Source organism: Carya illinoinensis, chromosome 8 (genome assembly GCF_018687715.1).
Source record: "Carya illinoinensis cultivar Pawnee chromosome 8, C.illinoinensisPawnee_v1, whole genome shotgun sequence".
NCBI classification, from domain to species: Eukaryota; Viridiplantae; Streptophyta; class Magnoliopsida; order Fagales; family Juglandaceae; genus Carya; species Carya illinoinensis.
Window position 1 is genome coordinate 3031641 of NC_056759.1, and position 23932 is coordinate 3055572.

Consider the following 23932-nt stretch of genomic DNA (forward strand, 5'->3'; position numbering starts at 1 on the left):
TTGTGGAATTAGAAACGAGGTCATTTATAAAATAGATAAGAAAAAATTTATATTTAAAGAGACTGGGCCGGCTCCTTTAAGAGAACTTATGGGACTCAGGTCCGAACGTTCTTTCGGGCAATCCGTAATAGATTCGGTGATTGCCCGGCCAGTTGAAGAGAATAAAGGCCGTTGATTTGGATGGCTCATCACTGGTTGTTGAGACGTGTGATCTTTTGTGTCATCTGTTCGAATATCTCCACTTCTTAAAAAAAAAAAAAAAAAGTAAATATAGAAAAACAAAAGAGACAGCTGCGATGAAAGGACGAAAAATTATTATTTGCATACAATATATATATATATATATATATAAATGCGTGAAAGATTGTTTTATGTAATATGAAAAATAATATTTGAAATTGTAAAGTGTATAAATGTCGCGTAATTTATTAAAAAAATAAGTAAATATAGAATTTATATGAAAAAAATATTAATTTTTTTAATAATAAATTATACTAATTTTTAAAATAATTATACGATATTTGCGCATTTTAAACGAGGATACATAGCATTACTAATACAGTATTAGATATATTGAGGCCCGGTACGTAGTAATTTTTCTTATATATATATATATATATATATATATATATATATATAATACCATTAAATATCTTAATTATATGGTGGTAAGAATACCTTATAATATGTACGTGGCTTTGCTTCTAATTGGTAGCTATTAGCTAGTGGTTTACATGAAAATTAAATAAGGGTTAAAAATGTAAGAGCAAGGAAAGTAAATACCATTAGTTTTTTTCTATTATATAATATATAAATATACATACCATTATATATAATAAAGTCATTACTCATTTAATTTTATTTAGTTTACAACTATAATCAAATGAATAATGAATCATAGGTTCATTAGTTCAGAATTTTGCTCAAGCCGCGCTCTTATATATACGACGTCCACATTAGTCATTAAAATTTTCAAATATAATTGATGTGATAGACTTCGTACGTGTCAAACTCGGTTGTCATGTAAAAAATAAAATTAAAACCTTTAAAAGGAATTTCTATGGTAGTTTTTCGCTTTGAAATATATAGCATGTGTAATTCTGATAAACGATCGAAAGTGGTAATTAATTATATGTTACATTAAATTATAATTCATGAAAGTGAACATTCGGGAGGGAATCCCTGCGGGAAGCGCTTGATATCGGTGCAATAGTTGTAAATCATGTAATTCTTCTGCACCCATTTGATTTTTTCTTTCCCCGTCGCGTCAAGGGATTCCGTCAACCATGACTTAGCGGAGGATTTATTAGATGAACAAGAGGAGGAACCTGTAGACCAGACGCAAGCTTGGGCATTGAAGTTTCTGTAAGAGGCAGTGAACGGAGCTTGGCTCCAATCTGTCTTCACCAGGCCACCTCTTGTGGCCCAATCATCGGCATTCCAGAGGCTGGAGTATATCGACATGGGTTGTTTCTTTGGGAAAGGGATTCCTTTTGATTCCGAATTCTTGAATTCTCTAATGGGGGTTCCATCCACAGAGAAACTGTATATATATAAAAGCATCATAAAAATGTAGAAGGGAAGTATGAAAAGTAACACAGAGAGAGAGAGAGAGAGAGAGAGAGAGCTACAGACATGATGGTTTGAGGATTCCATAGGATGGAATAGGTGTGGAAGTCCTTGGTGGGGTCGAACCAGAGATAGAACTGTTGCTCCCTATTGCCTTTCCCCTGTGTGAATACATTAGTATGGAGTATATATGGGTCACCACTTAGGTTACCCAGAAATTCAAAGTCGACTTCGTCATGAGCGGACCCCAGAGAAGATAGCTGCAACATTTATAAATGTTATAGAGGTGGTTACGACTAACTCACAACAACATGTCAACATGAGCATTAATTACTTTTTTTTAACAAGGATGAAAATAGAGTGACAAAACGAGATGAACATAAAATACATAGCAAAGAAAAAAAAGGCATTTGAAATACTTACATAGTAAGCAGTGACAGTTCCGGCTGAGTTGCCGGGTACAAGCTTTAGCTTCATATCGATCTTGCCAAATAAGTATTGCTTCTTCGACTTGAAACCGGAGCCAGAGGTCTTGTCAAGAGACAGCGTGAGAAGCTCCCCGTTGTTGAGTATCTTTGCGCGCCCATCGCCCCATGTGATGTCAAAATCTTGGTAGAAATTACCGGCCGATGCTGCCAATAAAAGGCAGCTGGATAGAAGAAAAACCATAGCCATATTCTTGGTCGCAACTAAAGTACTACGAGAAGCCATGACTAACTCTTAGCTCTGATCAGAAAGATGGTGGAGGAAAATAAAGGTGTGGGTGAAGTGCATGGAAAAGTGGTGATCAGAATCTATACTTATATAGAGTTGGTGGGGCCTGGGGTGTGTATGCAGTATGGGAGAAGCCAAGCCAGTAATTATATGAAGAAGAAAGTGCCCAGTGGAGGTGTTGAAGTGGTTGGGAAAACGCATGCATGCCAGATTGAAAGAGATCTGAGTTGACTCGGCTATGGTGGGAATTAGAGCGTGTAGTAGGAGTCAAGACAGCTAATGAAATGACGCCCCAAGCGTTCTCCTGTAATTAGGTTTTGATAACTATTCTTTCATGAATTCCCCTGCTTCCCATAAAATATATATATATATATATATATATATATATATATATATATAAAAATTCCCCTGCCCTACGCGGTTGCGGGGAGGCAATGCAACAATTCAATCTACGCACGTACGTACGGCTAGCTAGCTGTCGTGTTTCTATTTTTTTTGTTCATCAAAGTCGTGTTTCTGTTTGTTTTGTATATATTGTTGAGTTTGGCTTTATTTTTTATTGAAAATGTCATTTTTGAGGCTTGGCTTGACTGTGGCTCAACCTTGAATTGACAGTACGCTTGAGCGAAATAGCAACTCATGAGTTCGCTCGAGACCCGCTCGACAGTCTGCTCGAGCAATATGACAACCTTAACGTTCACTTGAGGAAATGTTCTATTTTTAGGATAACAACACCGTTTTTTATAAATACATCATATTCTTGATGTATTATTTCGTTTTGGGTCATTTGGAGTGGCTAGAACACTAGGGGAATGCCAAGAAGAGAGAGACCTCCTTGTGAGTTCCATTTGTGAGCTTGAGAGTTCATTTTGGGTGTAATGTGACTTTGGGATTAAGGAGTGTTTTGTTATATCTCTCTTGTACTCCATCTTTGATAATGAATTCCTTTAAAGATCGACTCCACTAGTAGACTTAGGCTATGTTTTAAGCCGAACAACTTAAATTTTAGTGTCTTTGTATGCTTGCTTTTGGCTTAACTATTTTGATCTTTGTTTTGCTTCCACTATTTCTTTTCTCTAACATCTAGCTCATCTCTTGATCTCCACTCGGATCCCAACACATGATATTGATTGTTGCTTTAATTATGAATTAACACCAATACACCCTGGTCTTTGATTACTAGTGTTGTTATATCTGTAATCAATTTTACGTATTTTTTATGCATTCTATTAATATAATTTGTTGTATTATTTTTTTAATAAAAAATAATTATTTTGGTCAATTATATCAATAAAGTATACAAAGAATACGAAACATAATGTATGTAATAGAAGTCTAACATAATGCTAGTAAAAAGTGTTATTCGTATAAAATTCGTACAAATCTATTATATATATATAAAGGTAGATTTCATCGAAATCTAGCTTTTTATAATAGAAGCTTTATATATATATATATATATATATATAAGACTTTTACATAATTTGTATAAATTATAACTCTATGTTATATACCCGTAGCCATGAAGGTCAAAATACATGACTTAATTACTTGTATATAATAGATTCAAAATAAGCAAGCTGCGTATAAAAAGTGCATTTAATTGAAGGAATTGGGTAGATAAATTAGGTGAAAATGTCAATTCTACCGAGCCTTAATATTCTTACGCAGGTCAACTATTGTTTCTTTCGTGCAAAGTTGGCACATTATTAATGGGTAAATTACATATCCTGAATGATTTTTGTGTTTTATTTTGAAATAGGTAAAAACTTGTGTTAATTTTTATGTTTAAGTAATGATTAGATTAAAAAAAAGGTAAAAAGTATTTTCTATTTGAGTGATGTATACAAATAATCTCCTCTGATGAGTAAGGCAATGGGCAATGCATTTGAAGCCATTATCAATAGATAAAGAGGAAAAAAGAAAATGGATGAGAAGTTTCATTAAGAAAGAATGATCTGAGTGGTAGCAATAATTACTATTAGACGGAAATAGAGCAGATTGAAAGGCACATATGCGATATTGGATTAACATTCCAATTATGGTGTTACACGCCAGTAGCTAGGAGTCATATTCCTGGAGGCTGGAATTCATTAATTCATGGCACGTTGATCAGTACTGATAGGACACAACCAAGAGATCTATCTAGAATGATTTTTCCCAATATATATAAATTAAATAAATAAAAATTATATCTGTAAGTCAAATGCAAATGATGCATTGTCTATATTGTTTCTATCACATGTATAATCTATTCATTATTTATTTTTTTATCATCTTCTTATTATTGACTTATGATGTGATATTAGATGATAAATTTATAAATAAAATATAATAAATAATTTTCAATCATTTAATAACATATTATAAGAAGATAGAAATTAAGAAAATGAGAATCCTGAGATGATTGATCTTGTCAAGTCACTAACGTGGATTATACTTTCTTCAGAAGATGTGCGGAAGAGGGACTTTAAGAACTTTATCCTTAGAAGATACACGTACATCCAATTAATCAAGATGGTTCTAACGCCCAACCACTTGGATTGTTTTTAGACTTTTGAGGGCGTCTTGGGCAAATTTTCAACATTCCATCGATCTGGTTTAGTTTTATAACCCTAGGTCCCTAACTGTAGTACTGTAATTAATGAGCACCGTACTCTTCTAATATCATCTTACACTATAAGAAAAATGGTTTTTTGTGAATAATTTATAATAACGAAAAGGCTATTAACAACCAATTTAACAAATAAGTGACGGAAGATTATAATTTGATACATAATTAATCTTAAATAATTGTTAGTGACGCCATCTAAGCTTTTCGTTTTGGTTGAAATGTCAAAAGGAAGGAAGGAACTACAGGCTTACTCTCTCGTGGTTTGTTATGAAAGAGGTTTTTTGACTTGTCGTACCCGCTATTCTAAAAGAAGTGCCTAGTTACAAGGTTGGGGCCAAACCTTTGACTCCCTCAATTTCAATCCTAACTCGCATTTTGATACAGACGTATTATATTTCAAAAGCGCTTTGCAGCGGTCCGTCTGTTGCAAAGGGATTACCAGCCTCCAATAATAGCCCATCACGTTAGCGATTTCACACAATTCACATAAGGGTCATCACACTGAATAATCAACATGATTTGTTCAGAAACTCGATGCCTTAACCCAGTCGAACGTTTTGAGCCCCTCACAAATTTCATATCTGTCGCCCAGTTTTGTTAGCCACTAGTTTTGACGCCACCATCTTCGTCGCCCCCACCATCTCCACTGCGCTCACCACCTTTGTCACCCACAGATGGATTGCTTATAAGATTAACTTATCTGCCAATATATATATATATATATATATTTTTAGAAAGAAGACGGTACCTTAATTTTATTAAAAACCCTCACTTTTGACAGAAGAAAACCGTTGTTACAACCCGACACCTGGAGATAACAGATACACAATAAGACCAAACCCAGGCATCAAAAACTAAAACACTCAAACAATAGATAACCAATACAGGACAAACCAAAATACAACCCGAAAAGAGCCAAGAAGAAGTACATGCACGAAAGAGCACAAAAAACTTATCCGCCAACATGTTTCACCTCATGAATAAGTAGTTCTTGGTCATCCTTGTCCAAATCCATTGATTTTACCATTCCTGGGTCCTCATTGGTATATATCCGTAATAATCTTTTGCCAAATCCGCTTCCATCCACGTCTTTTGATGCACTTTCATCACTACTTGCATCCCTTGAACGGCATAGCTCATATATACTCAATCTCTTCCAACCTCTGTCTCAAGAATTCAACTTCCTTTTGTTGCTGCAATATCCGTTCTTCCATTCTTCTTCAGTTCTTCTTTCTAATTCAACGAACTCATTAGTCATTCGTTAGCACTCCTCCAGTTTCTTTTCAAGCTCATGTTTCAGAATCAGAGTCCTCTCATTCACCTTCAAGTTGATCTCCTCCTCACTTGCTCCAGATTGCTCGAGTCTAGCTCTCAGTGCAGCAACTTGTTCTTTCTTCAAGAGCTCTTTGTGTGCTTCATTTCGCTCTCTCTTTTAGTTTTAGCGGCGGAATCAACAATTATTTTGACTGCGACACATTAAAATTCAAAACTCACAAGGAGGTCTCTCTCTTCTTGGCATTCCCCTCGTGTTCTAGCCACTCCAAATGACCCAAAACGAAATAATACATCAAGAATATGATGTATTTATAAAAAACGGCGTTTTTGTCCTAAAAACAGAACATTTCCTCAAGTGAACGTTAAGGTTGTCACATTGCTTGAGCAGACTGTCGAGCGGGTCTCAAGCGAACTCACGAGTTGCTATTTCGATTTATCTATAACTACTGTTCACAAGACAATTGGACCATTCTTATCGTTTGCTCTCTCACACAACGGATATTCATTCAATATTGTTTCGTTCGACATGCCATTCCCGCGATAATTTTTGTTACAGCTGCTTCACCTTCTCTTCCCCTCCCTCTCTCTCTCTTTGGACCCTTCAATTCTTCCGAGAGAGAGATAGGATAAAATGGCCGTTGCTAATTGATATTACCGTTACTTTTGTCACTGCAACAGAAGTGAAGATGGGGGACATTGTAGAACCATCACTGGTCCTTTGCTTGATCGCCGATAAGAATGCCTTCCCGAGTACTAGAAGGTTTGCTACACTAGAAAAACCATCTCACTCTTTTCAGTCAATCTCATTCACAATTTTATGCATGCAGATGCAGTGACTGATCCAGCGACCTCTGCATTGCGAATGTAGAGCTCCTCTGCTCAGTGGGGTTCTTCAGCCTTGTTCTTCTTTCTAGGAGGGTTGCTTGTGCTTGTGATATTTCTGATCCTTATATTAATCCTTCGCAAAAGAGTTAATCCACCAGAGGTATTGAAGTTGGTAGTAGGAATAAATAAGCAGTGAGGTAGTAAAATTGATGGGGTTGGAAAATGTTAAAACTTTGAAGGAAAATAAAATGAGATTCACAACAATTTGCTAAAGCAAGTGAAAACTGCTTTCATTCAAATTGTGATGATGATTAGTGTCTTTACATGAGCTCCTTTTATATACAACTTAGCAAAGTACAAAAACTAGAAATTAAGGAAAAGACAAGTGCTTTTCTGTTACTGCTATACAAGTTTGCTTTTACACTTTACACTAATACACTGAAACACATAATCATCTTCACACTAAGGAGAAGTTAAATGTGCCTGCTGCCTTGGTGTGTTTTCTGCTATGCAGACATTGCAGTGTGCACGCTGCAGTATCTTTTGCTTTGATGCTGCAACTGTGCTTCATCAAGGTGGCTGCAGGATCTTTAGTGTGCTTTGTTAACTTTGAGACTCCCCCTCAAGATGGGCATAGATGTTTAAAATGCCCATCTTGGACAATAAAATTTGAATGGTGCACTTCCTAATGCCTTGGTGAAAATATCAGCAAGCTGGAATTTTGAGGAAATATGCATGGGGTGAATGACCTTGGCTAACACCTTTTCTCTAACAAAATGGCAATCTGACTCAATGTGCTTGGTTCTTTCATGGAAAACAGGATTTCTTGTAATGTGCAATGCTGACTGATTATCATAGTAAAGAATGGCAGGTTTAGTGTGTGTGATATCAAAATCTTTTAACAAGGAAATTATCCAAATCAATTTACAACTTGTTTGAGCCAAGGCTCGATACTCTGCCTCTGCAGAGGAGCGTGATATGGTGGCCTGCTTCTTTAATTTCCAACTGACTAACAAGTTTCCATGGAATACACAAAAACCAGTCATGGATTTTCTTATTTTTGGGTAAGCAGCCCAGTCTGAATCGCTATATGCCTTGATGTGGAGGTCAGATTGGGAAAAGAGGAGAATACCTTGACCTATAGACCCTTTTACATACCTTAAAACTCGATGTACAACTTGCATATGAATTTCACTTGGTCTGTCCATAAATTGGCTTAATATGCTTACTGCATAACTGATGTCAGGCCTTGTTATGGTGAGGTAAATCAGTCTCCCTATGAGCCTTTTGTAGCTTGTAGGATCTTTTAATAAATCTGAGGGTGAGTGTGAGAGTTTGTGGTTCAACTCAATAGGTGTATTTGTAGGTTTGCACCCTAGGAGACCTGCAGATTCCAAGACTTCTAGGCTGTATTTTCTCTGGCATAAATGAATTCCAGCAGTAGACCTTGCAATTTCTATGCCCAAGAAAAATTTGAGGGTTCCAAGGTTTTTGATTCTGAATTGAGAGTGCAGATATGCTTTGACTTGGTTGATGGCTTTAATGTTGGAACTACCTATGATGATATCATCAACATAGACAAGTAATGCTATGAATCCATCTTTAGTGTTTTAAGTAAAAAGGGAGTAATCAAACTTAGAATGTTGAAATCCAATAGAAATGAGGGATTCTGAAAATTTTGAGTGCCATTGCCTAGAAGCTTGCTTGAGTCTATAAAGCGATTTGTGGAGCTTGCAAACCATTTTTCCCTTTGCTGTGGACTCCCCCTTACTGTGATAACCAGGAGGCATTTCCATTTATATTTCTTCATCCAATATTCCATAAAGAAAAGCATTGTGGACATCCAATTGGGAGAGGTGCCAATTGAGGGTAGCAGCCAAGGCAAGGAAGATTCGAACAGTTGTAAACTTGGCAACTGAACTGAATGTTTCTTGGTAATCAAACCCCTCTCTTTGGGCGTATCCCTTTACCACTAATCTAGCTTTATGTCTCTCTATGGATCCATTAGATTTAAGCTTGATTTTATACACATATTTACACCCCACTGCCTTCTTTCCTTCAGGCAGCCTAGTCAAAGTCCAAGTTCCATTGTCCTCTAAGGCTTTCAACTCAATATTCATGGCATCTTGTCAATACTTTGACTTGACAGCTTCTTGATAGGATTAAGGTTCTTGAAGAAGAGAGATTGAGAAAGCAAAGGATTTGTATTTGGGAGATAGATTGGAATAGGTGAAATATTTGTGTAAAGGGTGTGAGATGGACTTGGTATGAGCTAATTGGCAGTGATAGTCATGAAGGTAAGCAAGTGGGTTTCGTGATCTGTCAGATCTTCTAAGGTGGACAGGTGAGGTGCTTGGAGAGGAAGGTGAGGAAGGCATATCTAGGTGCTGTTCAATGTTTGGTAAATTGGGATCAGTGTTGAGAGTTAGAGTTGAGGGATCAAGGCTTTGGTGTGTGAAGGTTGAGTGTGTTGGTTCTGGTATGGGAATTGGGAGGACCAGATTTTGGGTTTGAGCTATGGGTTCAGCAACTTGTTTTTGAAATGGAAAAACTGATTTATAGAAGACTACATCCATTGATACAAGGCATGTATGATCTTGAAAGTCATAGACTTTATAGCCTTTAATTCCAGGAGGGTAGCCTATGTATATACATTTTCTGGCTCGAGAGTCTAGTTTTCCTCTGTTGTTCTTCACAGTAGAGACAAAACATAGGCATCCAAAGACTTTTAGGTGGGAATATGATGGAATGGATGAGAAGAAGGTCTCATATGGGGATTTGTTGTTGAGTACAGGGGTTGGGATTCTATTAATGATATGTGCTGTTGTTAATACAGCATCTCCCCAAAACTTTAATGGAAGGGATGCTTGAAAAAGAAGGGCTCTAGCAGTAGAGAGAAGGTGTTGATGCTTTCTTTCTACTACCCCACTCTGTTGAGGGGTGTATATGCAAGACTTTTGGTGTATGATGCCGTGTGAGTTATAAAAATCTATCATTTGAAATTCCAACTGTTATTAGATCTCACTTGTTTGATTTTAGCATTAAATTGAGTTTCACACATGTGAATGAAGTTTTGTAGAATGGTTCTGGTTTCTGATTTGAACTTCATTAAGTAGACCCAAGTTACTCGAGTTTTGTCATCCACTATGGTTAGAAAATATTGGTGACCTTGAATGGATGGTTGGCAATAGGGTCCCCATATGTCACAGTGAATTAACTCAAGAGGAAAAGATGTAGAAATAGTGCTCAATGGGAATGACTTTCTTTTCTGTTTTGCTAAATGACAGATTGTGCATTGTATGTTGCATTGCATTTTACATTTGAGTCATAAGATTGAATGATATTAATCCTCTGGTGAGGTATATGTCCTAATCTAAAATGCCACAAATCAAATTCTGGTGATTAGCTACAGCTTAAGTTTTCATTGTGAGGGGGTTGGATGTCTTGTCTGGAACTGTTTTGGTTTGTTGAGGTGCTTTAAACAGCATATCATGAAGGGGTTTGAGGCTTGAGAAAATAGAGGCCGTTTGAGACTTCAGCAAAACCAATCGTCATCCATGAAGACAGGTCCTGCATGAAGCAAAATTTTTGAAGAAAAATGAGACATATATGGGAATCCTGGGTCAGCTTGCTAGCAGATATGAGGTTAAAGCTGAAACTAGGCACATACAGAACATCATTCAAAATGAGTTTGTTTGAGACTTTGCAGGTACCAATGTGTGTGACTTCAGCATAGGTTTTGTTTGGAAGGTGAACTCGAGTTGGTTTCTTAGAGGTGATATTAGTGAGTAATGAAATGGAGCAGACCATGTGGTCTGTAGCCCCAGTGTCCAGTATGACGCCCCCAAATTCCGTTTGGGATCGGACGGACATTTGAAGCATCGAGACATGCAACACAAGGTTACCTGCCCCCGTTCATGACATATAAGATGCAATGTTCCTAACATGCATATAACATTATGCAATATTCGCAGCGGATAATTTTTTTTCTTTAGCAATACTATGCACCAAATTGAAAATATTCCAAATGTTTAAAACATACTTCATACATAAAGACCCATTGAATAGATCATAACACTAGTCCAAAATGATTATGATTCAAAAAGTACTAAAGATGCAACTCCATTGTACAAGTAGTAATTTACGTTAACTACTATATTAACATTGACGTCACACCGTCGCTTAGTCAACTGTGTCTAGTTGATCAGCTTCTGATTCTCCTTCAGGTCCTGTAACAAGATCTACCATTCGGGGGGAATGGTAGTTGGGACTACCAAAGTGAGATTGTATTTCAAATCTCAGTAAGTTAACAACAAACTTCCACACAAGCTAATGATGCATGGATGACAGTAAAAACATAAATGTATAATCAAATTCATAAGTAATTAAAACATAACTTAGCGTACAACATAGCATAATTGACATAACTTAAATTGAAACATGAACTGAACTTGACTTGACATGAATTTGATCTGAAACTTGACTTAACATGAAAAATACATACTCCACAGTTGTTGTGGCCCCATGTATTCTACGTGTAAATACATACTCCACAGTTGTTGTGGCCCCATGTATTCTACACAAACTTGACTTAACATGAAAAATACATACTCCACAGTTGTTGTGGCCCCATGTATTCTACGTGTCACAATTGCTGTGTCTCACGTAGTGTATGCGTCACAATTGCTGTGACCCCATACATAAGTAATAAAGATGAAACGTGACTGGAATACGAAAGGACTGAAGCCCTGACGTAACATAACGTAACTTGAACATAACTTGAAATACATGACCAACTTGAGATAGAAACATTTCGTAACATGGTATAACATATAATAGACAACATATTTAACATGACATACTTGCAACAATGAATATTACATGACTTGACATACATGTAATAGATGACATACTTAGCATGACGTACTTGTAATGTACAGTAATACATAACAGAATATATTATGTAACAGATAAAAATTGATGACAGAATAAATTCTGTATAATAGACAATTACGTGATAACTTGGCATGGCATGACATATATGATAACACACATACATACACTATAGTTCCTTTACTTAGCACACATACACAATAGACTGCTAATAAGTTAAAAGCTAACTTACCTCGATCTCCGCGTTTCTTATAAAACTTCAAGTGCGATCATGAGGAACTGTAATTAGTGATTCTAAAAGTTAGAACTAAATCACTAATAATTTGAAATATGGAAAATACTAACTTAAAGAGTAAAATTTTCATTTTACTCTCTACATGTGGAAAAATTACCGTTTTACCCATAACTTAAGGATTTTGCATACTAATTCCAAAAGTTTTCAAAATTTACATTCCTCATGTAAATTTTGTCTTAAACTTAAATATCAACTCAGAAAAATTTAAAACAAAATACAACTATGAAGAACACACTATGGCCGAAACATCCATAGGCCATTTCCCTTGATTTTTGTTGCAATTCCTTCCAACTTCAAAACTCATGCTTAAACCAAAATTTTGTAACAAACATCTTCCAATTCTAAGTTCAAAACCATACTTAAAACATCCATTTAGAAAAAGCTAATAATTAACACCAAACTTTTTGTAAAAAGATCCAAACACTTGAATCACAAGTTTTGACCTTAAATCAAAACATCTCCAAGAATTTCAAAAATCAAATCTTGCTTCTAACATATTCATAATATCATCCTAACATCAACCATGCTTTAAATTATCAAACTAAAGTCACCAAAATCACAAAATAACATTTGGAGTTTTTGGTTTTACACTTAGTCCAAAAACAGAAACTTTTTCCTCAACTAGTTTTGATAAATCTCTTGATCTATGACTTATAAATATATGATCTTCAAACCAAACCATCGCATGGTTTAAAAATATGTCCTAAAACATATATAAGCTTCTAATTCAAGATCACATGGTTAGAAATTAACCAAAACATAAATTTAGCCAAGAATATCCACACTTTGGCTTATTTGAATATCTCTTTGCATAAAATTTCATATCTTTGAAACTAAAATCAAATATCTTCAAAATAATAATATAACATGTATATAAGATGCTTAGGATCCTCCAATAAAATTATCAAAGTCATTAGAATAGGTTTAGACCACCAAAGAGTTAAACTTTCTCAAAACAGAAACTGTTTTTCCTCTTCCAGTTTCTAAGTTTCTAAATCTAAGAAAATATTTCATCAAAACCTTTAATCATGCAAAAATCCTCAACCAATAGTCATATATACATTTTAACAATACTCCATAAAAATTTCGGACCAATATCTATCCATTAGCTTGGTCAAAAACTCCAAACTATAACATATTCTCCAGTTTATCTCCTAGAATGACCTTTTTATAGTTTACATAATATTTGACTGATCAAATGATCTTCAAATGGGGCAAATAATATATCCATGTAAACTAGACTCAAAAAGGAACAACTTCTATGAAGGAGAATTTATGATAAAACACATACAAAAGCTTCGAAATGGGTGTGCAAAAGACCTCCTAAAAGCTGTCCGAGAGAGAGTGTTTGATATTCTTTCAATGGAAAGTGTAAATGAAGATAATTTCGTGGGGAGAGGTGGCTGGAGATACTTATGGATGAGATATGGAAGAGATGAGGCTGGAGTTGAGAGTTGAGTGTAGTTTTCTCCTACCCAAAATATCTATAAAAGATTATCTCATAATATTCTATCCAATAGTATCTACAAAAAATCAACTTAAGATATTTTTATCTAATAATATCTATAAAAATCAACTCAAAATATTTTTACCCAATAATATTCATGAAAATTACCTTAAGATATTTCTTTTTATCCAATAATATCTACAGTTTTGAACAGACGTTTTGTCCGAAAATATGAAAAAATATTATTGCGCCATAAGACTTTAAATAACCCTCCGAGTCTAATGGCACAAACCATAATACATTTTGACACTTCTAACTATTTCCAATAATCAAAAACACACTTCTGATACCATAGTAAATAATAACACTAACTATGTAGTTAGACAAAAACCTATACGATTAATGGATTCGTGAAAACTTATGGGGTTTTCACGAGGTTCCTAAAGTTAATAGAAATTTCACAATTGAATTTCTAACAGGCTGTTACATCCAGGATCCAATGTGTGTGTGAGTTTTGATCTTGATTTGTAGAAGAATCAAAACATGTTTGTGTAAAAATTTCATTACTAGTTTGAGGGATTGTACCTGCCATGTTGGAAGAGTGGTGAGTGTGAATCTGGTCATTTGTGGAGGTTGAAAAGTCATTGGTGGGTGGATTGATTGGTGAGTTCCTTTCCTTCAAGTTGAGCTGAGAAGTTTGAGCATTGATAAGAGTTACAATTTGTTGAATCTGTGCTTCAATCAGTGGAAGCTGTGGAGTCCTTGAGGTGCTGATCTCATGTTCCTGAGTAGTAACTTGATTTACTGAGTGACTTCCAGGTGTATATCCTTGCTTAGACTTGGTGAACTTGAAGTTAGGTGGGAATCCAACTAGTCGATAACATTTCTCCTTTGTGTGGCCCATCTTTCCACAATGGTAACAGCCATCTTTCCACAATGACTTCTAACCTTTCTTTCTTCTTGTTCTAGCCACGATAAACAGCTAATACAAAGGACTCATTTAGAGGTAATGCAAAGGTCCTAGCTTGCCTTTGCCTTTCTTCATGCAAAACCAAAGAAAAAACTCTATCTAGTGAGGGTATAGGACTCATGAGGATGATTTGTCCTCAAATGGCATCATAGGTATCATTGAGTCCCATTGGAACTTGAAAACTGAGTCTGTTTGTTGAATTTCACCAACAGTATCCAATGTTTTGCGGGTGCACAGACCACATGAGCAATGTGGCAAGGTCCTGTAGTTGTGTAGTTCTTCCCACACTGCATTGAGTTGTGTGAAATAGTCACTCACAGGTTGTGTTCCTTAAGTAATGGATCCCAGTTGCTCTTGCAGCTAATATATGCGCACATTATCAGGTTGTGCAAATCTAGCCTTAAGTTTTTCCCAAACTTCTTTGGCTGCGCTGACATAAAGTACATTTGATGCAATCTCTTTTGAGATGGAATTCAAGATCCATGAAAGGATGAAGTTATTGCATCGAAGCCATGGCACATAAAGGGTGCTGTTGAGTTGAGGGGTCTCAATGGTCCCATCTAGAAAACTGAGTTTATTTTTGATTGAAATAGTTAGGGTGAATGATCGATTCCAAGAAAGATAATTTGGTCCTGTGAGATGAGGTGTGACCACCACAGTGTTTGCATTGTCACTGTGGTGTAAGAAAAATGGGCTATTGGGATCTTCCGATGGAGAATTTTGATGTGGTGTTGCCTCAGTCATAGAAGTAATAAATTACAGATGAAGTGAACAAAAAAAAAATGAAGGGAAGATGCATGAATGATAGGATGATTTGGGTAGCAGGTTCAGACCTGCTCTGATACCATGTTAAAACTTTGAAGGAAAATAAAATGAGATTCACAATAGTTTAGTGAAGCAAGTGAAAACTGCTTTCATTCAAATTGTGATGATGATTAGTGTCTTTACATGAGCTCCTTTTATAAACAACTTAACAAAGTACAAAAACTAGAAAGTAAGGAAAAGACAAGTGCTTTTTTGTTACTGCTATATAGGGTTGCTTTTACACTTTACACTAATGCACTGAAACACATAATCATCTTCACACTAAGGAGAAGTTAAAGGTGCCTACTGCCTTGGTGTGCTTTCTGCTATGTAGACATTGCAGTGTGCATGCTGCAGTATCTTTTGCTTTGACGCTGCAACTGTACTTCATCAAGGTGGCTGCAGCATCTTCAGTGTGCTTTCTTAACTTTGAGAGAAAAGTAGACAATATCTTGGATGAGAGCACAACATCTGAAGACATTCTTTTTTTTTCCTTTTTTTTTTTTTTTCTTTTTTTTTTTTTTTATGTTGCAGCATCTGCAGAGTTATTTAGTGGTAATCTTCGAACAGTCAGCTATTTTGATTTCCAGACACTTAAGAAGGCAGCCAATAATTTCCATCCTGATCATCTTCTTGGAAAAGGTGGATTTGGGCCTGTTTATCTGGTATTTGATGCCAACCCCAAGAAATTGTATAAGTTATCTACTGGTATTAGCAAAATTAAGAACCTTTAATGTTTGAAAATTTATATGCGTCTTAGTGGAATGTTAGTCACATGGCATACTGAAAACAAATGGATGTCAATTTATCTGTGGCCTAGTATATATTAATGGTCAGAAGGAAATGATTATCTCGTTTGATGTCCCCAATTCAGAAATTCAGTCAGGTGATAAATCATTTTCATTGGATCATTACTTATCCAAACAATCGATATTGAGTACTGAAACTCTTTACCAGCACTAATTGATATGTGATATTTTCAATTTTCTTTTGGCTGTCACCAGAACTTAGTATTTTGTTTTCAGGAAACTCATATGTGCTTTTTTTCCCCTTGAAAGGGAAAGTTAGAAGATGGGAGGTTGGTGGCGGTGAAGAAATTGTCCTTCGACACATCCCGACAAGGAGAGTCAGAACTTCTTGCAGAGGTCAGTACGATCCCGAGCATCCAACACAGGAACCTGGTTCGCCTTCTTGGATGTTGCGACGATGGGCCTCAACGGCTACTTGTTTATGAATACTTGAAGAATAGAAGCTTGGACCTTATATTATATGGTATAATTTTCTACCCCGCCTTATCCTATCGGTTTCTTTCTTGGTATTTGGGAGAAGTATCATTAATCTTCTGCTTGAAGGATAACATCGTCTACTCTATGAAATAATTTACTTGATTTCCTTCTTCTCTGATGAGTAAATTCTATGATATTGGTGGGGATGCTTGATTCTGGAACACAATTTCGAAACTCGAAGATATCCATCATCAAGAGATATTTAATTGGGAATTGTATTAGAAACTTATGTCAGGCCTTCGTTCCTCTGAAACCACTTGCAGCTTGATCAACAAAAGAAAGCAGAGTTTAATTATCATACCATGTGCAATGTCCTTAATAATTTGGTTCACTGTCTTCAGTACTTTTGTCCTGTATTCAGGTAAAAGTAATAAGTTCCTGAATTGGAGCCCAGGTTCCAGATAATAGTTGGCATTGCAAGAGGTTTGCAGTACCTACATGAGGATTCGCACTTCAGAATTGTTCACAGAGACATCAAAGCTAGCAACATTCTTCTTGATGAGAAATTTCAGCCTAGGATTGGAGATTTTGGGCTGGCTAGGTTTTTTCCCGAAGATCAATCTTATCTTAGCACTACATTTACTGGAACTATGTGAGTCCCTCACCCAATATTACTGTCAATATGATATGTTTTGTGTATTTAGGTAGAAGTTATCACTACTCGAAACCAAGAGATGCGTATCTCCTCACCTCATCGGAATGCTCTGATTACGTTAATGTCATCTAAAGTAATATCATGCACAATCAAGTGACTTCCTAGCATTATAATGATCTTTTAGGCTAGTGATTTTGCAGGTTTGACACTGTTTGTAACTGCCTTCTCTCTTTCCCTTTTGTTCAGAGGTTATACTGCACCTGAATATGCTATAAGGGGAGAATTATCTGAAAAGGCAGACATCCATAGTTTTGGAGTCCTTGTCCTTGAAATCATTGGTAGCAGGAAAAACACAGATTTTAGTTTAGCATCGGAAATGCAGTACCTCCCTGAATATGTAGGTCTTCACCATTTCATAATTCCTATTTAATCCTCATTATTCAATTTCTTTGCCAAGACACTGTTACTGATTCAGATAGTCATTACAGGCATGGAAGCTGCATGAGGGGTCAAGGGTGCTTGATCTGGTTGATCCGAATATGCGAGAAGATGGGTTTGTGGAGACGGATGTTTTGCTAGCAATCCATGTAGCCTTCTTGTGCCTTCAGAATCATACAAATCTCAGACCCCCTATGTCAGAGATCGTGGCCTTATTAACATGTAAATTTGAATTGGATAAAACACCACCGAGACCGATCTTCTTGGACCGAAGGCGTAAGATGAATCTTTATTGGGATATCATTTCTGATGCTCTCCGTTCTAAAATGCAAAGTGAGTCCCCCTCATCTCCGAAAACACCAAACTAAGGGCAACTTTATACTTTCCATTTTTTTCTATAGGAGAATGGGAAGAAGAATTGATTAATGGTGTTTGAATTCACATGACTTTTATAACTACGCAGTTTCTTTTCTTTTCATGGCCTCCTTTCCTTTTTAAGTTTTTCCTAGATATGTATACCATGTAGAGAGGTTAGAGGTAGCAAATCCTTTAGTAATCGCAGTATAGGAATCATTTTGATTATGGTTGGACATAGACGGATTGAAGATGATTCATTTGTTGGGAATTTGTTTGAAGCAACCTGTATCTTTCAGATGACTTGATATTTTTTTTCCCCTTAATTTCCTTTTAATAAACATGCTTTTACAGAGTTCTTCGTGGTGTAAAAATTTGATATTGCTGTGAGAAGTTAAAACCCTGGTCTTCAATCGGTGCTGAAGCATTTCTCTAAAGGCGGTCGATTTGTTTCCTTTAGTACGGTTCAAACGAACAATATCCACGATTTTTCTCTTTTTAGTGCAGCTTTAGTTTCGAGCCTTCGTCTAAATGCAAGAGATTTTTTTTTTTTAAGAAATTAAAATTAAATTCGTAAGATTTTTATTTTATTTCCAACTATAAGATTTTTATTAATTTATGAAAAATATGATTTGCCAATATTTATTCGAGTAGAATGAAGAGAAAAGCTAAAACCATTAATGTTAAATAGAAAGGAGTGATCACAGAAACTAAGATGCAGAAAATAGTTTAGCTACGACATTACAGATTTCGGAAAGACCCTTCAAGTTCTCATTCATGACAGCAAGCGAGGTATAGGTTCCCCTGGAGGCGGCCTGACAATCAGCAGCAGAATGGGCGGCAACACCCGCGAAATCAGCCAACTCGAAGAAGGTCTCGGAGTCCAGGTCATTGAAAGCCCGTTCCAGCGCGGAAGTGGCCTTCTCGTAATCGCGGCTACACTGACGGAGACGCTGGCTCTGGCCTGGGGATGAGGAATGTTTAAGGAGCGTGGCTATGTGGTGTTGGGTGGCGGTGGCATTGAGGTAAGCTAAGCGGAACGGGACGTAGGCGAGCTGGTACGCATCCGCGGCGTTTGAGGTGTGGAGGTCGCTGTAGAGAGACTCGACACAGAAGGCGTAATCCGAGGTCCGCCGGCATACAAGGAGCACCAGTTGAGTTGGATTAGTAGTTGCAGCGTAGGAGGGATGGAAGATGACGATAGGGAGGAAAAAGAACAAGGCCGGGATAAGGCGGAGAAAAGCATAAGTGAAGTTGCTCATTTTTTGTTGAGGATGCTCGGAGCGGAGCTTGGAGGAGAGGTACCCCAGCTTTTGGTTGGGTGAAAGGAGAGTTCACGGGAGGGATTTGAAGATCGAAGACAAAGAAGGTGGGACCTTTGCATAGGTGTCATCATGTGATTTACGTGTCTTTGGATGCCCAAAAGATTATCTTCTTTTTCCTGTTCTCAACGCAAAAAATATATTAAATAATTTAATTTTTTTGATTTAAAAATAAAAATTATATTATAATAATATTTTATTTAGTAACTAAACTGGGCTTTAGTTGCGATTTGTTGTAATCTAAGGAGTGAACTAACATATTGCAATCAGATATAGAGACCACAACTAATGAATGATCAGCACAAGCAGCATCCATTTTGATAATTTTGTTGGACATTTTCACTTTCGGCACTACTTCTATATATATCCCAATTCAAATTAAGCAAGAACGAAACGTAACACGATAGGGATTGAAAAACTTTATCTACTACTAAAACAGAGGAACCATGACAAAGTCACTAAGTTGTGGCGAACACATCGGTCGAAATACTCTGTTGGATTTATACAGGGGTGGAACGCAGCGTTGTACATTGAGTTTCTTGGCTATCATCTGTATATTATAATCTTCCTTTTATAACCTTTGAGATTTTTAACTGGCTAGCTAGAAGCTTTAAGAGAGTTTATCTAATAGTTAAAAAATCTGGAAGATTCTTGTATATGGGGGAAAGCAGATCTATCTAGCTAGATGATTGATCATAAGTTTCTATGGAGATTGAAAGAATATGTGAATAATTTATTTCCTTTTGTGAATAATTCATTAGTTATTCACATGATTTTTTTTGTTCACTTATTAATAGTAATTCAACTATACAAATTACATAATAAAAATCTAAAACTTTTATATCATTAGATATTTTTCAAGTTTATTTTTTATCTATAAATTTTTCTTTAAATTTATAAAAATGTGAGTAAAATGAGAATAATTGTATAATTTTACAACATATGATTATTATTTTTATATATATAGTCACGTACAAAAAATACATATTATTTATACTGACATGTAATGCACTAGGGGTGTGCATCCGGACCGGTCCGGAAATCCGGATCCGGGTGAATCCGGGCGGTTATCCGCCCGGATTACACCCGGGCGGTTATTATAAATCCGGATCCGGTTACGGATCCGGATTTATAACCCGGTAATCCGTAACCGGGTTATACACCCGGTCAAATGTTTTTTTCTCCCAAAACGACACCGTTGTCTCACATTTCTAACAAAAATTACTCTCGAAGACTCGAACGAATTCAGTCTCACTCTTCAGTCTTCTCTCACCCTCGTCACTGTCGTCTCTCAAGTTCTCAACCCTAGCCGCCGCGATTGCAAATCCGCCGTCTCTGTCTCGAAACCTAAGGTGTGTTAATCTCTCTCTCTCTCTCTCTCTCTCTCTCTCTCTCTCTCTCTCTCTCTCTCTCTCTGTCTCTCTCTCTCTCGGTTTGGGTGGATCCCTTTTCTGGGTTTATGGTTGATTTTTGCTTGGGTCAGCACTATCTCCATGTGTTTTGTCTAAACTTATTCTGATTTAGTAGTACATGCATTTAAGTGGAAGTCCCAAAAGGGATTGCAAGATTTAGCCTTTAAATCTTAGGGTTTGCATCATCTAGCTTCAAGAACCAATGGTTGTTGAGAAATAGCATTAGTATTTTGAGTTGACTTCGGCCATGAATAGGTATTAGGTTTAGATCTAATTTGGATCATATATCTCTCTATATTTTTCTTTCGATTTTATACGAGAAAATCCTAATGCCCTGTTTCATATCAAAAACTTGTGGCAGTTGATTTATATAGTAAAATTTAATTTGTAAAATTTAAATTTTTAAATTTATTTTTTAAATCAAATTATGTTAATAGAGAGACTTTAAATTAACAATACTCGAGCCAAATTCAAGTTGTTCTGTAAAACTTGACCAATGAGTTAATCAAATAGACAGACAACAGAGGCTTTTTATTTTTCCACCGATGGTAGGGGCCTTTTGGGTTATTTTACACCTACTCTGGAGCACTTTTCATGCTGTGATTCAACTGGGCATTATATGTATGGACCACACACACCTACTGAACTCTCCATATTCACGTGTAATTTCACTTTGGAATTCACTATTGTACCTGTTTTGAAATCCATGATACCTGTTGTTTCTCAGCTTTATTATTCTCCATATGCTCTCTCTAATGGAATTTTTCTGTGCTTTGATTACGATATATTAGTTTATTGTAAACGCATTACTTGTTACAGAATTCAAATCATAATCAATGGAAGATTATTGAAGTACTATTATATCAAGTTGAACAACCACTAAATTAACTAGTTTTGTATCATTCCCCTTACCATTTTGTGCAAACGTGGAGAAGTTTCAGAGTCATAAGATTTCCCAAAGTTATGTGGCAGAGCCATTTTTTTTCTATAACTGAGGTGCAACAGATGGTAGGATGTACTTTGGAGGATTGCCTGAAGCATTTCATCATTGCTGAACACATCGAGAATTATCACTGTAGCCACTGTTGGCATGTGGCTGGAATAAACTATTTGTCCTCTATAGAGGCAAACGAGGTAATTTCTTTATGTGAGTAGGCTTGGTGCTTATGGCTAACCTATTGCTCTTGTTTATTTTTTATCACCATGGTTATTTACTGCCTTTGATTACTTCTATGCTGGTGTTAGTGTAGAATTCGAGTCTTTTTGACATTTTTACTTGAAGCAATTGACTGCCATTTTTCAATTTTGGGGTTCTTGTGCATTGCTCATAGTCCAAAGGTACCCATGCTTAACCATCTTTTTTTGTAATGAAACCTAAACCCAAAGGTGCCCTCAGGACTTTGAACCAATTGATCACCAAGCCTCACCAGCTGGATCAAATTCATAATGTTACAACCTTTACACACGCCTTCTTATTCTTCCTTATGGTTGTCGTGTCATACAGGTAATCTGCTCACTGATTGTTTGGTGGAAAGGCTCTACTAATTCTTTGTTGTGGCTTGGTATTGAATTTTTTATGTTTTGATTTGTGATAGAGAATTCTGGAGCATTGGACTCTGCTTATGTTCTTGCTCAAGATCAGTATGGCAATTATATCACGCAGGTTGGTTTTGTTTGCTTTCCAAAACATTCAGTAGTAGCATTATCTGGAAATATTCTTGATATGGCATGTTTGAAGGTCTGTTGTAAAATACTCAAATTTTAGATGCTTTCAGGTTAAACTGATTTGTTGGTCTCTAATTAAATATTAAGATGGATATAATGTCTTGCAGCATGTTTTGAATATGGGAAACCCCCTTGTGCTGGTCAATGACTCATTGTCCCTTGTGCAGCTTCCTCAATTCCAGATTCAACTTTCAAGATCAGATTCAACTTTCAAGATGTGAAGAGTAGTTGCATTGTATTTTTTTTGAAATAGTAGTAGCATTGTATTAGTTTAATTAGTTGTGATGTATTATTATTTATTTTATTTTTTGTAAATTTATGTTTTGAATTGAGATGTAAACAAAAATATGATCTATTTTGCATTTTTATTTATTTAGTTATTTAATTTACTTTTTTAAAAAACTAATAAAAAGTGTTTAAATTATTTTTTAAAACAAATTGGGCAATTGAAACAACATATCAGATTTTTTTTTCTTTTTAAAGTGCTATATATTTTGTTTTGGAGTTTTAAAGTCTTCAAAAAAAAGAAAAAAAAAAAACCGGATTAAACCCGGTTATAATCCGGGTTTTAAGGCAAAATTTGCAAAAAAATCCGGATATCCGGTTATAATCCGGATATCCGGATAGAATCCGGTTATCCGCCCGGATTGAAATCCGGATTAATCCGGGCGGATAACCGCCCGGTTTTTAGAACCTGGATCCGGATCCGGTTATGGCCGGATATCCGGATCCGGATCCGGTTGAACACCCCTATAATGCACATTTTGTCAATCACTCCCAAACACCAAATCTTAATTTCGTTCATAGATTTATATAACTCAAGAAGTTCGTAGAATTTCACATTCGAAAATGATGTGGGCAGTGACTTGAAACTCGAACATTCAAAAAGTCTCAACTGATTCTCAGAAACTATTTGAGGTACTTCGTCTTGGCAATTTTTACATCTCAACTTACTCCGCACCGATATTGAACCTTCTCAATTTTTCTTCCCACGCAAAATCTAAGGTTACTCTGCAGAAAATACCTTGAACGAAATCACGACCATTAAAGCAACACACTTTCAATTGGATGCATGCGATATTTACATGCACATTCTTGCATATGCTACGTGCATGAAGTGTGACAGGTGATCAGAGGTATTTGGAACAAGCACCCGACCTTTCTTATCCCCAAACTGTAGAAGTCAAATCCACCACGGGGGGATTAGCTCATTTGATCATGATTCCTAGTTCAAACTTCAATTGAATGGATTAGGGAACCAGTAAAACAACAAGAGACACAATCATAACTAAATCATTCTCTCTCTCTTCTCTATCCATGCACGAAATCCAATGGCTAGCTAGCCTCCCCTCTGTCCGAGTACTTGCCTTTTTTACCTCTGCACCATGCAGCAT

At 36.2% G+C, this 23932-nt stretch overlaps 2 protein-coding genes and 1 pseudogene across 2 annotated transcripts; 1 reads left to right on the forward strand and 2 right to left on the reverse strand.

Moving 5' to 3' along the window:
- Positions 1 to 1036: 1036 nt before the first annotated feature.
- LOC122274229 (probable xyloglucan endotransglucosylase/hydrolase protein 23) lies at positions 1037 to 2542 on the reverse strand. Its single transcript, XM_043083247.1, has 3 exons — positions 1993 to 2542; positions 1636 to 1829; positions 1037 to 1543 (listed from the first exon to the last, which is right to left on the reverse strand). The coding sequence occupies exons 1-3, from the start codon at positions 2278 to 2280 to the stop codon at positions 1153 to 1155; spliced, it is 873 nt and encodes a 290-aa protein (XP_042939181.1). The 5' UTR covers positions 2281 to 2542; the 3' UTR covers positions 1037 to 1152.
- Positions 2543 to 6858: 4316 nt separating this feature from the next.
- LOC122318705 lies at positions 6859 to 18437 on the forward strand (annotated as a pseudogene).
- Positions 18438 to 18735: 298 nt separating this feature from the next.
- On the reverse strand, positions 18736 to 19438 carry LOC122274230. The gene has a single exon (XM_043083248.1). It carries the CDS (start codon positions 19339 to 19341, stop codon positions 18790 to 18792), a length of 552 nt encoding a protein of 183 aa, XP_042939182.1. The 5' UTR covers positions 19342 to 19438; the 3' UTR covers positions 18736 to 18789.
- Positions 19439 to 23932: the final 4494 nt, after the last annotated feature.